The 16,603-nt window shown below is 45.0% G+C and overlaps 1 protein-coding gene across 10 annotated transcripts in view; it reads right to left on the bottom strand.

Annotated features, from left to right (window-relative positions):
• Positions 1 to 16,322, bottom strand: part of SRPK2 (SRSF protein kinase 2) — a 273,846-nt gene extending 257,524 nt beyond the window's left edge. For 5 of the 10 annotated variants that reach the window (XM_039517259.1, XM_039517323.1, XM_039517314.1 and 2 more), the window contains exons 1-3: positions 16,188 to 16,233; positions 16,009 to 16,081; positions 10,427 to 10,505 (exon numbers count right to left, since the gene is read on the bottom strand). In XM_039517259.1, the coding sequence (XP_039373193.1) occupies positions 10,427 to 10,490 (64 nt within the window). In that variant the 5' untranslated portion in view covers positions 10,491 to 10,505; positions 16,009 to 16,081; positions 16,188 to 16,233. Of the gene's footprint in view, positions 1 to 7,893; positions 8,378 to 10,426; positions 10,506 to 16,008; positions 16,082 to 16,187 lie in introns of those variants that run through there. The other 5 variants (XM_039517267.1, XM_039517333.1, XM_039517340.1 and 2 more) reach the window with 4 other exon arrangements.
• Positions 16,323 to 16,603: the final 281 nt, after the last annotated feature.

Below are 16,603 nucleotides of genomic sequence, written 5' to 3'. Positions count from 1 at the left end.
GACCAATGGTCCATCTAGCCCTGTACCCTGTCTTCCAAAAGTGGTCAGTGCCAGATGCTTCAGAGGGAATTAACAGATAGGACAATTTATCAAGTGATCCATCCCTTGTCATAATGGCCCACCGTCTGGCAGTCAGAGATTTAGGGACACCTGCAACATGATGTTGAGTCCCTGACCATATTAGCTAATAGCCATTGATAGACCTATCCTGCATGAACATATCTAATTTTTTAACCCAGTTTTAGCCTTCACAACATCTGCTGGCAATGAGTTCCACAAGTTGATATGCATTGTCTCAAGCAGTACTTCCTTGTTTGTTTTAAACCTATCGCCTATTAATTTAATTGAGCAACCCGGGTTCTTGTGCTATGTGAAGGAGTAAATATCACTTCCTTATTCACTTTCTCCACACCATTCATGATTTTATAGACCTCTGTCATATCCCCCTCAGTCATCCCTTTTCCAAGCTGAAAAGTCCCAGTCTTTTTAATCTCTCCTCATACACCTAATCATTTTTGTTGCCCTTCTCTGTACTTTTTCCATTTCTAATGTATCTTTCTTGATATGAGGCAACCGGAATTGCACACAGTAGTCAAGGTATGGGCATACCATGGATTTATATAGTGTCACTATGATATTTTGTCTTATTATTTATCCCTCTCAGAATGGTTCCTAACATTGTTAGTTTTTTTTACTGCGGCTGCACATTAAGCAGATGTTTTCAGAGAACTATCCACCACAACTCAAAAATCTCTTTCTCAAGTGGTAACAGCAAATTTAGACCCCATCCTTTTGTATGTATAGTTGGGATTATGTTTATTTTGCATTTATAAACATTGAATTTCAGCTGCCATTTTCTTGCCCAGTCAGCCAATTTTGTAAGATTCCTTTGTAACTCTTCACAGTCAGCTTTGGAACTATCTTGAATAATTTTGAATCATTTGCAAACTGTCATCTCACTGTTTACTCACTTCTCAAGATCATTTATGAATATGTTGAACTGCACCAGTCCCAAGACAGATCTGTGAGGGACCCCGATATTTACCTCTCTCCACTGTAAAAACTGTGTTCCTCGTGTCTGATAAGTCTGTTCTTTACTACAGTTTCAACCAATTTGCCTGGTACTGAAGTCAGGCTTACCAGCAGTTATTGTCAGGATCACCTGTGGAACCTTTTTTAATGATCAGCATTACATGGTACAGAGGCTGATTTAAGAGATAAGTTACAGACCATAGTTAGTATTTCTGCAGTTCATATCTGAGTTGCTCATTTAGGGACTTGTTACTGTTTAATTTATCAATTTCTTCCAAATCCTCCTCTACTGACACCTCTATCTGGGACAGTTCCTCACATTTGTCAACTAAAAGGAATGGCTCAGGTGTGGAAATTGCCCTCACATCCTCTTCAGTGAAGACCGATGCAAAGAATTCATTTAGATTCTCCACATTGGCCTTGTCTTCCTTGAGCGCTCCTTCAGCACCTTGATCATCCAGTGGCCCCACTGATTGTTTGGCAGGCTTCCTGCTTCTGATATATTTAAAAAAATTGCTGTTAGTTTTTGTGTCTTTTGCTAGTGGTTCTTTAAATTATTTTTTGGCCTGCCTCTTTCAGCTTCTCCACTCAACTTTTGTTTTTAAAGAGACTGATGAGACTTTGAAGCCCTTTGATGTGAACTGTCTTGCTATTTCTCTCTTTAGTATTTCAAATGCACCTCTCGCCATGGTATCTAAGTGCCATCTGCTTGACAGCCAGATCCCTCTGAGGAGCATTCTTCTTCAGAAAAGCAGGGGGAAAAAGACTAGTTCTGCACACATATCCTTCAGGACTAATGAGAGAGCCAGGGCTTAGCAGTAAGGAAGACATGCCCTGATATCTTAAGTGGAAATAATGCAATTTTGGAAGTAGAACCAGAATGGGCAGAGGGACTGGAACAGAACCATTGCAGACTGTGAGGACAGGAGAGAAGGAGACCATGAGACTGAGTGGCCACTTGAAGCAGCAGCAACTTGGAAGGGAGAGAGGAGGAACTACAGTGAAACCCCACTATAACGCGATGTTTGGGGTCCAAAAAAATCCATCGTGACAAATGCGGGGTCGCAGTATAGCGGGGTTTCAAGCCAGTCAGTTTAAGTCAGTGGTCCCCAACACGGTGAATTGATGTACGCCGCCTAGTGCCCCTAGTGCCCAGCAGAGGAGAGAAGCCGCAGGCCCACACTTGCCAGGGACAGAGAACTCCAAGGCTGCGGGCACCGGTGTTCTCTATCCCCGGCAGGCGCAGGGCCGCGGCTTCTCTCCGGCTTCAAGAGGAGCGGTGGCCCCGCACCTGCCGGGGACAGAGAACTCCAAGGCTGCGGGCGCTGGTGCTCTCTGTCCCCGGCAGGTGCAGGGCCGCGGCTTATCTCCAGCTTGGAGAGAAGCTGTGGCCCCGCACCTGCCAGAGACAGAGAACTCTAGGACTGCGGGCGCCGGTGCTCACTGTCCCCGGCAGGCGCGGGGCCGCGGCTTCTCTCCAAGCCAGAGAGGAACCGTGGCCCCGCGCCTGCCGGGGACAGTGAGCACTGGCGCCCACAGCCTCAGAGTTCTCTGTCCCCGGCAGGTGCGGCACCGCAGCTTCTCTCCCCTCCTGGGCACTAGGCAGGGCACATCAATGTCCCGGCGGGCGTCATGGCGTTGGGGACCACTGGTATTAGGCCTTAAAAGGGAGCCAACTTATGATCACGTTATATGTGATTTCGCGTTATGGCAGGGCATGTTATTGCGAGGTTTGACTGTACTTTCACGTAGCAGGCCTGCAGGAAGGCTGAATTAAAAAGGTACACCAAAGCAGCAGCTCAGGAAAAGGGATTCTGACACCTCTTTACCATCACATGGTGCCTGTGTGTAGTTTCAGCCACAAGTCTCCATTCAGCACCTGCCCAGTAACCACGCAGTGAAGAAGTATGTTGCAGACTTTCCTTCCCAGGCACTAGTTCAGGAAACAGAAGGAGTGGAAGCAGACAGCCAACTGAGATCATGCCTGCTCCATAAATAGGACATCCCACACTTAGGAACAGTTGCCATCTTGACAACAGTAACTTGCTTAGGGCATATATATGCTATGCCCACTACAGTGGCAGAGTTGAAGCACTGCAGCTATGCAAGTGTAATGCCATAGTATAGATGCTAGTGGCAAACTTTTTGGTGCAAGGGCTACATCACCATTGCGAAACAGTATGGAGGGCCGGGTAGGGAAGGCTGTGCCCCCCCCAAACAGCCTGCCCCCTGCCCCTTCTCACTTCCTGCCCCCTCCAAACCCCCAATCGATCCAACCCCCCCGCTCCTTGTCCCCTATCCGCCCCCCAGAACTCCACCCCCTATCAATCCCCCCACATCCCCTGATCGCCTCATCCCGGGACCCCCTGCCCCTAACTACTCCCAGCTGCCCCCCTGGAATCCCATCCCCTATCCACGCCCCCCAGCCCCTTTCGGAATGTGGCCCTGTGAACGCAGGCGGAGGACACAGGAGGAGTAGAGGCAGCCAGAGAGAAGGGGTGGTTTCCCCTTCAAAGCACCACTTCTCTCCGGCCGGCTGTGCGGTCACCTAGTGCTCCTTCAAAATCCTCTGGCCATGTTCCCTGCGCTTTCACCACTCACCCCACCCACTCCCTTGCCCCCACAATGCAGCCCCTCCCCCACACGGGGGGCGCGCCGGTGCTGAGCTGCCCAAGTGCCCGGCCCTGTTGTTGGGGGGCCCATGCCAGGGCACCCTGTGTTCACTTGTAAATCTGCCAGAGCCTCGCCACCCGGCCAGAGCCAGCCATGCCACCGCGCTGCCGGCACGGCAAGCTGAGGCTGCAGGGGAAGGGGGACAGCAGCGGAGGAGCCAGGGGCCAGCCAGGAGCTCAGAGGCCGGGCAGAACAGCCCCGCGGGCATGATGTGGCCCACAGGCCGTAGTTTGCCCACCTCTGGTATAGATGCTTCCTACCTCAATGGACAGGATTTTCCTATCAGTGTAGATCCACCTCCCTGAGCTGAATTCTTCTGTTGACCTAGACGTATCTACACCAGGGGTTAGGTCTGCTTAACTATGGTGCTACAGGGTGTGAATTTTTCATAGCCCTGCACAATGTACCAAGGTCAATCTAAATTTTAAGTGTCAGCCAGAGCTCTGTATTTTCTGGTTCTGTAAAAGAGAACAGATTTGTGAGCCAGAGGGAGGGATATTGCTGAGGGAGGGAGGTAACAAAAAATTCTTCATGCTGACTGGAGCTTTATCCGAGGCCAAAAGAAGGAAGGGCAGTGTATAAATCCATCTTATGGGAGCCCTGTGTGTATATGCAAAGCCGCATGTTGAAGTAAGGTTATTGGTCTAAAAAAAATACACACAAACAAACAGGCACACATGCAAGCTCTGAAGTGCATGTACATCTGAACATACTGATGAATCTCAGACCCATCACACAGACATTTCAAGCTGTTAGCAGATTACGGTTTAAAGATCTGACATACTAAAATGGGAAGAAAACGAAAATCTGTATCAGAATACGTTTCAGAACACAAGGAAGTATTTGAAAGTTTAAAAAAAAAAGGAGAAAAGGATGAAGTTGAGTGTATGCACTGAAAATGGTGTAGCCCAATTATTAAATGTAAATATTTATAGACTAATAGTTCTAAGTCTACAACAGTAAACTGTTTATACAAATGAGAAGTTTTATTTGGGTATTAGAGATGTATTGTTTTCTTAAACTCAGAGGTGGCATTGTATTTTGAGTTCTGTTTTATTTCTACAGCAAACCACACTGAATTCCATTCATCAAAGCATAATCTACTGAATACTTTTTTCCCTATCCTTCGATCCACCAAAATAAACCCCAATATTTACCCCATAAAAATATTAAGTTTTTTCCACCAATTTTCACCTATTTTTGTTGTAGTAATAAACACGGATAAATTCCCAGGAAAAAATAAATAAAATAGAAACCAAAAACAAAGGGCCCTATACATGTGATAGAGTGGAATAGTGGTGAAGGTCTGGTGACATGCATAGTCTGTTAGTTGAAGTCTGATTTTGGCCCTTAATTAACAGCATGAGCTCCAGAGGAGGAGAAATTGAAATGTGCATACCCATAACTCCAAAGAGCCACAGAGAGGTCAAACTACTTTGGAAGAAACCCTATTTGAAGGTCTGAGTAATTGGCAAAATGTCAAAGCTCCTAAAGACAAGCAGATCTGTGATTTGAGAATAAAATTTTCTCTATCATATTTAGAGAATATTTAAATACACTATGAAAATTTTACTTTATCTGATACTATTTCCTGAATTTGCATATGTTTGCTCCCTTATTATGGGTTGTATATTCTTTTGTAAGAAAAAAAAATAGAAAAAGAGCTTACATGCGTGTTATACAGCAAGTGTTGATGTAATTAAAGGTAAGCAAGTAATTTAGACTACTTTGGTCTGTCCTCAATACATCTTACCTAAAGAGAAACAAGAGGCCATTCAGAGGGACACTGTCATAAATAACAAAAATAGATATCAGCTATGAAATAACACACACATAAAACTAAGAAATCTGCCTAAGTACAAAATTTTCCAAAAAACACTTACTTTGGACAGTTCCAGTAGTGACATTCATACTTCCCTATACATGAGCCTAAACTTTGCTAAAGCAAAACACTACCAAATTATGTCCATGTGAGCTTCTCTCTCACCCTTTTCTGGAGCATTTAACAGAAAATTACACATTAGCTGTGAAAATATTTCTGAATATGCAAAGTAGAAAAAAAGCATACTGATGAGCCATTGATACACTGGTCTAAAGAAAGAGGACAGGACCTTATTATATTTATGATCTGAAACTGCATAACTTAACACTCTATTCTGCTCAAAGTTTCATAACAAAACTCTCACAGGATTAGTCCATTCTGAAGTTTTACAAAGATGTTTACTGCATACTGCAAGATTTGTTCCCGGATTAATATTTTTCTACAGATTTTACCTTAAGAATTTACCAGTCTGCTCCTATATTATGAAGTACATAATTAGTAATGGGGATAATGAAAGCATTCTTAAGTGCGTAGTGTGGCTCATAGGTCAGTCTATTTTTGAAATGTGTCAGCTGAAATTTTACATCAGTATTTTAACTCACTGATGTATAAATTGTGTGGAATATTCATGCCTCATCTTAAAGGTTTTCAGTTAATTATGTAGTGCATGTGTCAGGGTTAGATCACCTTAGCCAATTTAAATATAATTTTTTGTGCCAGAATAAAGTAAGTTATATACAAAGACTATGTTAAAGCAATAATTAGGTTGAGATTTTAATGAAGTAAAAAGTCAGGAAATTCAGAATTAAGGATCCCACAGCAACTTTAACTCTGCTCCACTATATAAATGCATACAATAAGGCATGGTTTCCCTACTGAACAGTCTGGAAGAGGAAGAGCCACAGTGCAGAGAACAGAAGGAATAGAGAAAAATACATCACGCTGGATTTGTCCTATAAACTCCTCTGTTAATATGCTTCCAGCACTTGTAGCAACCTTTAAGGGAGGCACAGTACACAAAAGGCGAACCTCAAGCACATAGGGCTGCAAGATCAGCTCACGGCCTAACATTCTCTTCTCTACTCCTGTTGCACTTAGCCACAAAAACATACAGCCCACAAGGGGCCACTAGTAGCATCCCCATGTAGCATGTCACCTTCAGGTGAGTGACGGGGGAAACAAAAAACAAGCAAAGATGACAAACGGGGGGGAAATATATGAACAAAAGATGAGACGAGAAGGCAGAAAAGGAAAATAGGACTGGAAAGGACCTCTCAGGTAATCAAGTCCAGTCCCCTGCTATCGCAGTCATATAATCCTGTTTATAAATTCATCAAATTCCATTGTAAAACTAGTTAGGTCAAGGCCAAAGGAGAAAGAGAAAAGCGAAAATGGCAACTGTTTCAAGAAATGGCACAAAGGAGATGCAACTCTTTTGAACAATTAACAGAATATACAGACAATATGGTACAATTTTTATTAAGGTTTCTGTTTGCTAGTTTTCATATAAGTGATTCCAATATTACAAATTAAGAAGCAGATTTTGTAAATGTACAAATTCTGGCTTTTATCACTGCAGCAACTACAACAGAAAGATTACAAAAAACAAACAAAAACAAAACCAAGGACTTCAACAACCCTGGGCTATAGTCAGTGCAAGGTTTGCCTACTGTTTGCCAGAATTCTAAAATGATAACGAGACACTCAATACCATAGTTTAAAGTCAATGTTATTTTCCTATCCCTGAGGACAAAGAAAAACTCAGTCTCCCGTATCTTAGAAAAGTTAGTGTTTTTACTGATAGCTTTTTGGATGAGAAAAACTGTGAAACAACTACACCATCAATAAGCAGTTTTATTTCTCAAGAGTTAGAGATTTCTTCAAGATTGCTTTTTACAGGCACCCTCCTAAAAAGATCATCTCAGAAGTGACACTAAACATGACATTTTAGTGAAACACATTTGTTCTTTATCCAGAATTCCTATACCAAATCAAAAGTTGCCAATTTATTTGCTGAAAAGGGACAAGCATGACATGAGCAAAACCTGGGGTACATTTCTAATGAACACACTGAGTTTCAGCAACCTGACTCCCCACTATTATCAAGAACAGCTATTGGCTAAAAGTCTATGAAACATTTAGAAAATATACAGTGCAGTAACAAGATGCTATTTGTACAGAGTACCTTTTACTAACTTAAGTACACATTTAGTCTGAAAATCTCAGTCTTCCCAAACAAACACTGCTAGACAAAAATTTGTCAGATGGCAATTTTGCCATGTTACAGTACATATAGGTTGTTGTAATGTAATAATGTTACAATAAGTTATGTAATATGTTAGCCCATTCTTGCCCTTCTACCTTACCTTCCATACACCATTTGGACAGTAACTCCCAAGGGTGGGGCTCAGACGCCGGGGGCACCTTTGCAGTTTAGACAGTGGCAAGCACAATTGTTCACAACGCCAGTGCTCCAGAAACATTAACAAAGCCACGCCTCTTTGAACTTTTTAGAGGGATGATGGTTCGCAGAGCCATAAGGAGGAACCAGAGAGTGAAGTTAGGGATTGTGTGGAAAAACAACAGGGGAGAACAGGAGGCTGGGTAAGTCAGTTGAAATGGACAGAAGCTGACACCAATTGTAAAATAAAGAATTAAATTTAGGAATGGATAGAACACTGAGTACACAGACTAAAGTCAGGGGGAGAGGGCAGAGAAATGTATAATTTTTTTTTAATTGTTTAGCACAGTGTTGCCTGAATCCTGAGTGTGGCCTCTAGAGATTACTGCAATACAAGTAATTATTGAATGATAGTATAGGGGGGAAAAAGTAAAAGATGAGAGCTAGGCAGGATTAGAACCGGGATACAGGGATGCAAAAATAAGTGATGCATCTTTTTCTCCAATCCTTCATTTACATTTGGTTATTTTTGTGAGGTCCTCTGAGCTGTCCTGCCTTTGAAGATCTCAGCACACTTTTGAGTGTTATTACCCCTAATATTCTCAGGGGAAATATTATGACAGATGTGTATAAAGAGGAAATGAATGCTGAGTTAATTTCTATTTTCCATGGCTGGTATTATGTTTCCATCTTTTAACAACAAAGTCCCCAACAGCTGTCCCATTCTTTTGCAAGAGATCAGTGTTAGGCTGACCAACCTATAATTACCCTGATCATCCCATAAGTCCTTTTTAAATACTGACATAACATTGGCTTCCTTCCTCCCCAGTTTTTCACAATTCATTAAAAATTAACATTAGCTTTCCAGAGAGCGCCTCAGTCAATTTCTATAAGACTAAAACAGCTAAACTGCTCCTTCTGATAGGCCGGGGCTACTTTACTTTATGCTGAACCCATTGTCTGTATCTTTTTAGATGACAAGCCTTTCAGAACAAGAAATATCCCTTCTTTTACATTTGCACAGTATCTAGTACACAGTAGGCAGTCCAGGAGATGTAAATAATAGTGGAAGTAGGGCAATTTATATTGGACACCTCTTATCTCCAGAACCTCTCTATTTGATCTAACAGATCATGAAAGATCATCTTTGGAGCATGGTGTAAGGACCATCTCTTCTGGCTGAAGGGAAGGTAGGGCAAACCTTATTTGACATTGGTCAGTATGATGTGGTATTTTTCAGTACATACGGGTTCAGAAAACTTGGTATTATCCATTCTTCTATTGTTCTGATTGGTTTACTTTATTTCAGGGGTAGGCAACCTCTGGCACGCATGCCAAAGGCAGCACACGAGCTGATTTTCAGTGGCACTCACACTGCCCAGGTCCTGGCCACCGGTCCGGGGGGCTCTGCATTTTAATTTAACTTTAAATGAAGCTTCTTAAATATTTTTAAAACCTTATTTACTTTACATACAACAATAGTTTAGTTATATATTATAGACTTATAGAAAGAGACCTAAAAACATTAAAATGTATTACTGCATGCAAAACCTTAAATTAGAGTGAATAAATGAAAACTCGGCACACCACTTCTGAAAGGTTGCTGACCCCTGCTTTATGTGTTTCTCCAGTGTGGATCAGTTGAGAGTACAGGATCTGTTGCATGAGGCATGAAACATCCTCTGCTGTGCTGGGGAACATTAGTTGAGGGTAAAAGAAATCAATCCATCTTGTGCGCAATTGACTGCCTCAAACAACGTAGACCAAACCCAAAAATAGTAGTCATGCAAAAAGTTAAGGGTATTTTTAACTAAGATAAACAGGTTTTTAAACCAATGCAAAAAGCCACCTCTGTTTACAAACAGACCAGTCAACAATGGTCTCAAGTTTATTGCTCCTCAATTGGAGAAGCAGGTTGCCACTAGAAGAGAAAATGGAGAAGTCATTAGCATAAAAAGATATCGTGGATCTTTTCGTTCAACCCGATAGTAACAGAATGGTGAAACAATCCACTTCTCTAGTTATGCCTCTGACTTAACTAGGCAGCCTAAACTTTGTGACTAACAGCCTCTCTACCACACCAGAATATCAGCAGACACAACATGTCTGAAATTTGGACTGAAACTTTTATCTGAGACAAGCATAATCATGCAGACGAGCAACTAACATGCAGAGTATGGAATATTTTTCGTTGGAAGTGGGAGCACTTTCAGAATCCAGTATTCACACTTTGTCTTGATAATCTATGTAAGGCCATTGACAGTTCTGCTCCCCATTCAAACTACAATCCAAGGCAAATTTTACTGAAGTGATCAAAATGTATATTTTCATATTGTAATAAGCAAATTGGCATGTGGCCAGATATAAAGGTCTTATCTATTAGAAAATTTAAGAATTCATGAAAGATACATTGTCAGATACATTGTCTGACCACCTTAATTTATCTACTGCACATTCCATAGCTTGTAGTTCTTGAGTATCCAATGGTTAATACTTGCCATTGCTATCCACCCGAATTACTTTGTTTGAACAGAGGTTGTGAGATACTCTCCCCCATTCCATGATACTTTGCTGTAGCTGAAAAAAAATAAATAAATTAGAAGGGAAATAGCTTCCACTCCAGCTGTCCTCTTCTGGAAGGGAAAGGCAGAAGAAGGCATTACAGATGGATGGGAGAAGCTTTCAAAATCCACAGTCAGACAGACCCTGGCCATCATGCAGTTTACATTATTCTATAGACTTTTTTAGAAAACAGCATAGGAAAATAAAATAGAGAAATCAGAACAAAATAGGGGACACACCACTGCAGCACACTAATGCCTCCTGCCCTTCACCATGATGGATTCACCCTCCAGTCCAACTGCATGTGAAAAGGAGTGCCTCTGCCTGAAAAGGCAGATTCAGGCCTCTGCCTGAAAAGGCAAATTGAAATAATGCATTTTTAGTGGACCTATGCTGAACCAGCCTATAGTTGTAAAAGCAACATATTTAGTTCCAACACACCTACCTCATAGTGGCCCTATATGAAATGTTACAGTTTCTGGAGCATTTCCTATTTCAGAAAGCCAATTGTTGCATCCTAGAATGATTTCCTAGGATGAGACATTGCAACAAGAAGAAAGTCAAGGAAAGTGTGGGCCCCTTACTGAATGAGGGAGGCAACCCAGTGACAGAGGATGTGGAAAAAGCTAATGCACTCAATGCTTTTTCTGCCTCTGTCTTCATGATCAAGGTCAGCTCCCAGACTGCTGCACTGGGCAGCACAATATGGGGAGGAGATGGCAAGCCCTCTGTGGAGAAAGAAGTGGTTCAGGACTATTTAGAAAAGGTGGACAAGCACAAGTCCATGGGGCCGGATGCACTGCATCCAAGGGTGCTAAAGGAGTTGGCGCATGTGATTGCAGAGCCATTGGCCATTATCTTTGAAAATTCATGGCGATCTGGGGAGGTCCCAGATGACTGGAAAAAGGCTAATGTAGTGCCCATCTTTAAAAAAGGAAAGGAGGAGGATCCAAGGAACTACAGGCCAGTCAGCCTCACCTCAGTCCCTGGAAAAATCATGGAGCAGGTCCTCAAGGAATCAATTCTGAAGCACTTAGAGGAGAGGAAAGTGATCAGGAACAGTCAGCATGGATTCACCAAGGGCAAGTCATGCCTGACTAACCTAATTGCCTTCTAGGACGAGACAACTGGTTCTGTGGATGAGGGGAAAGCAGTGATGTGTTATTCCTTGATTTTAGCAAAGCTTTTGATACAGTCTCCCACAGTATTCTTGCCAGCAAGTTAAAGAAGTATGGGCTGGATGAATGGACTATACAGTGGATAAAAAGCTGGCTAGATCGTCGGGCTCAACGGGTAGTGATCAATGTCTCCATGTCTAGGTGGCAGCCAATATCAAGCGGAGTGCCCCAAGGGTTGGTCCTGGGTCCAGTTTTGTTCAATATCTTCATTAATGATCTGGAGGATGGCGTGGACTGCACTCTCAGCAAGTCTGCAGATGACACTAAACTGGAAGGAGTGGTAGATACGCTGGAGGGTAGGGATAGCATACAGAGGGACCTAGACAGATTAGACGATTAGGCCAAAAGAAATCTAATGAGGTTCAACAAGGACAAGTGGCGAGTCCCACACTTAGGACGGAAGAATCCCATGCACTGCTACAGACTAGGGACCGAATGGCTAGGCAGCAGTTCTGCAGAAAAGGACCTAGGGGTGACAGTGGACAAGAAGCTGGATATGAATTGACAGTGTGCCCTTGTTGCCAAGAAGCTACCGGCATTTTTGGGCTGTATAAGTAGGGGCATTGCCAGCAGATCTAGGGATGTGATCATTCCCCTCTATTCGACATTGGTGAGGCTTCATCTGGAGTACTGTGTCCAGTTTTGGGCCCCACACTACAGGAAGGATGTGGAGAAATTGGAAAGAGCCCAGCGGAGGGCAACAAAAATGATTAGGGGGCTGGAGCACATGATTTACGAGGAGAGGCTGAGGGAACTGGGATTGTTTAAGTCTGCAGAAGAGAAGAATGAGGGGGGATTTGATAGCTGCTTTCAACTACCTGAAAGGAGGTTCCAAAGAGGATGGATCAAGACTGTTCTCAGTGGCAGTAGATGACAGAACAAGGAGTAATGGTCTCAAGCTGCAGTGCGGGAGGGTTAGGTTGGATATTAGGAAAAACTTTTTCACTAGGAGGGTGGTGAAGCATTGGAATGGGTTACCTAGGGAGGTGGTGGAATCTCCTTCCTTGGAGGTTTTTAAGGTCAGGCTTGACAAAGCCCTAGCTGGGATGATTTAGTTGGGGATTGGTCCTGCTTTGATCAGGGGGTTGGACTAGATGACCTCCTGAGGTCCCTTCCAACCCTGATGTTCTATGATTCTAAGTCTCAGCAAACAGAACAATGCACTGCAACAGACATGTGCTGCTTTTTACTATGAGGTTTACTGTACATTGCATGGATTCCACAAACAACCTTTGTATCCATGTGCTAAATTTAAACACCCAAGTTTGAAAGTTTTGTCCTTAGTATATTGCAGGACTACAGCAGGATTACAAGGCCTTACAATTCAGTTGAATTTGAGAGACAAACAGAACCCAGCTCTCTCTCCCACAGTTATGCTGGCTCTGTAATGCTGAGAAATAAAGAACACTAAACAAGTACGTTTACTACAAAGCATACAGGGAGAAAATCTGTTGAAGGTATCATTTCACAGTCCCTTTGCAAAGTAAGACCTGCAGTTCAACACAAAAACTGTTTCACACAAAGTTCTATCAACAGCTTTGACGACTCCCTTGCCTCACACACTGGGATTTACAAATGCAATTTGTATGTTGTGCATACCAAATCCACCCATTGAGATCCCAATACTCTAGTGTTTGGGTTAAAAACAAGCCAAGGGAATGTGAAAATCCACACAGTGTATTATTATTATTTCCCGAAATCAAGTTGAATATTAGCGTTAACAAAATTTTGGGACAAAACTACACAATAGTGTTCAAAAGAGTGACACATCTTTCAGAATTTTATGCTAAGATGTTATATTGTTACCCAAAAGAGTAAGCCAGAAAAAAAGGTCTAGATAATGTAAAAGGTTAAGGGACAAGAAATTATACACAGTAGAAAAGAAATGAAAACTGTTTGCTGTAGCAAAGCCACTGTTTCCCAAGGCAACAGAATAGATTGGGGCATTGCATCTGGAAATGCCAACTTGGTATGGCAAGTGGCCAGGAACGGACTGTGCCATCAACTGACTGGACACTCATACTTACCAGCACCCAGTTTGCCCCGTGGTTTAACATTAAAAAAATATTCTAGTTCTGTGCTCAGTAAAAGTATGTTTTAACATAATGTCATTTAATTAATTCATTCACTAAAACAAAGTCACAAGGCAGCACTCACCAAAAGCATACTAACCATTGTAATTTTTACTGAAGCATCAGTTAAAGTTATCCACTTTGTAGTTATCACATCTAAACAGATATTGACTCATGAAAATTGTAAAAACCCAAAGTACAAAATCTAGAAGTAACAAAGTTTCTACACAATGTCAAATCATTTCTGAGAAATACGTGTTTCTGAAGTGATAAACAAAAGCATACAAACTCTGTACAAGATGATCACAAACTTTCCTTCCAAAATGTTTTTTTGGAAATAATGGAACCAACCACATAGTACAACTGTGCCACAAAACTTTGTTTCTTACATTAAAAAATGTTTAATATGACTGAAAGCACAATGCTTTGGAAACATACAGCAGAAGCAAAACAGGATGAGGATGCACAGCTACTATCCACATCTAAAGAACAACACAGCAAAAGTTTTAAACCTCTGCTGCTTTTTACCCATCCCTGAAGAGGCAGGAAAAGACTGCACCAGAATGATTGAATCTGTTTCTTTATAACTTTCTACATAAATCCAGAAGAAAAAAATGGGGATGAGAGGGATGTCCTGGGAGGAGACCCATAGGAATATGGTGCACCGGGAGGAGGGTGGGGGCCAGAAAAAGAACATGGCAAAAAGTAATCTAATAAAGACATGTGATGTCTGATGGGATTTTATGGAGAAGGCTGTGGGTTATATGAGGGTGATATGAAGAGCTGGATGGGGGATGCCCATAAGCATGGAGAAGCATATATTCTAGTGGGTCCCAAGGGTAAAAAGGGCTATTGGGAGAGTAGGTATCCTAGTTGGTCTGGTCCTCTGGGAAGGTATAGGGAAGTATGGGGCGGGCTGGTATCCCAGTGGGAGTACTATGGCCAGCGCTGGGAGGGGCCATCTCTCCTTGTGTCCCCTACAGGGAATGGGGGGTGGAGAGAGGTTGTGTCTATCCAGGCAGATCTGAGAGGTATGGGAGGGATGTGCCCTGCAAAGATGAAAGAGTGTCCAAGGGTGTCCTGTCCCAGCAGGATGAGGGATAGGTGCACGGGAAGAGATACCCTGTCCCAATGGGCTATATAGGCAGGGTACCCCCTGTTCCAGCTGGATGGGGCAAAGGAGAGGATCTCTCTCAGTAGGATATTAGGGGTACTGTTGGGTGCCCCAGCAGGGGTATGTTCTGGTGGGAAGGGTGGCACCCAAGTCAGGAGGGATTCCCCTACAGGACATGGGAGGGGTGCCCGGTCAGGGAGAAGTGTGCCCAGGGGGGATATGGGAGGGCCCCGGTGTGGCTGTTCTGGAGAAATATTGGGGGAGGGGGGGTGAATCTTGGGAGAACTCTCCTCACAGGATACTAGGGGTTCCTGGGGGGCTGTCCCAGAAAGACAGAGGTCTGTCCCAGCAGGATATGGAAGAGCCCACCCCAGTAGGATATGGGGGGTTCCAGGGCCCCGTGGTGGGGGGCTATCCTGGCAGGATATAGGGGTAACAAGAGGAGTTATCATAGAGGGATATGGGGTGGCTCGGAGACAGCTGTCTGGAGGAATATGGAGGAGATGGAGTCGGGGGGGGGGGGAGTGTCCCAGTAGGATCTGGGGAGACTGGGGGCTGTCTGGAGGGATATGGGGGTCCCATGGGAGGTCCATCTGAGCAGGATATGGGGAGTCCTGGGTGGGGAGGCTGTCCCAGAGGGATGTTGAGGGTTCCTTGGGGACCCAATGCCGGTGGGATATGAGGAGTCGCATGGGAGTGAGGGTTTCTGGGGGATCGGATGACAGCAGAATGGGGGGGGTCTTCTGGGGGGTAGTCTGTCCCAAAGGGATGTCAACGGGTCCTGGGGGAGCCCCATGCTGGAAGAATATGGGGAGTCCCAGGGGGGAGGCTGCCCCAGAGAAATAGGGGGGAGTCCGTGAGGGGGCGGTACCCAAAGGATAGAGTCCGGATGTCCCAACCCGGTGGGATATGGGGAGTCGCATGGGGCGGCATCCCGGCAGACTATGGGGGTCCCGCGGGGGGAGGCTGTCCCGAAGGGATGGGGGAGACTGACACAGAGGGATGTGGGGGATCCCATGGGAGGCTGTCCCGGAAGGATGGGGGGGATCCGGATGTCTCGTCGGGATATGGGGCGTCCCGGCGCAATATAGGGGGCCGCCCTAGAGGAATGGGGGGCCCGGCGGGTTATGGGGGAGGCGAGGCGCCGCACTCACTTTTTGTGCTTGTCCCTCCTGCCGGCCGCCGCGGGCTGCTTGGGCCGCCGCCTCCGGGCCTGCAGGGCCAGCACTGGGGAGAGACGGGCACAGGTTAGTGGGCGCGCGGCGACTTTCCTCAGCCCCGCTCCGAGGAGCCGGTACCGCTGCCGGGCTCCCGCAGCCGCCCGGGACGGTACCTTTCCGGGAGCTCATCGCTCTGCCCCGCCGCCGGCCCCTCACCCGCCGCCCGCCAGCCAGCCGGGTCCGAGCGCCGGGCACGGAGCAGCAGCAGCCCCTCCAGCGAGCGCGCAGGCGCAGCCCCCCCGGCAGGGCCGGCGAGGGACAGAAGGGGCGGGACGGTGAGAGGGCGGGCAGGTGCCGCCCAGGCCGCGGGTCTCCAGCGCCCTCCCTTCCCTACTGGCTCCGTTAGTGCCGCCAAGCCTTCCTCAGGCTCCCGAGAGCGACACCTCGCGTCCCCAGGGAGACCGGGGGCCTTTGCGCTGGGCACTGTACACACAGTACTAAGAGGCAGGTCCTGCCCCAGGCACCTTACACACAAGGAGGCAGAGGAAAGAAGACCAGGCTGCTGGGGGGAAGCTACTTGTCCCGCCTG

This window comes from Mauremys reevesii, linkage group 1 (genome assembly GCF_016161935.1).
Source record: "Mauremys reevesii isolate NIE-2019 linkage group 1, ASM1616193v1, whole genome shotgun sequence".
Taxonomy (NCBI): domain Eukaryota; kingdom Metazoa; phylum Chordata; order Testudines; family Geoemydidae; genus Mauremys; species Mauremys reevesii.
This window is presented reverse-complemented; position numbering and strand designations above follow the sequence as displayed.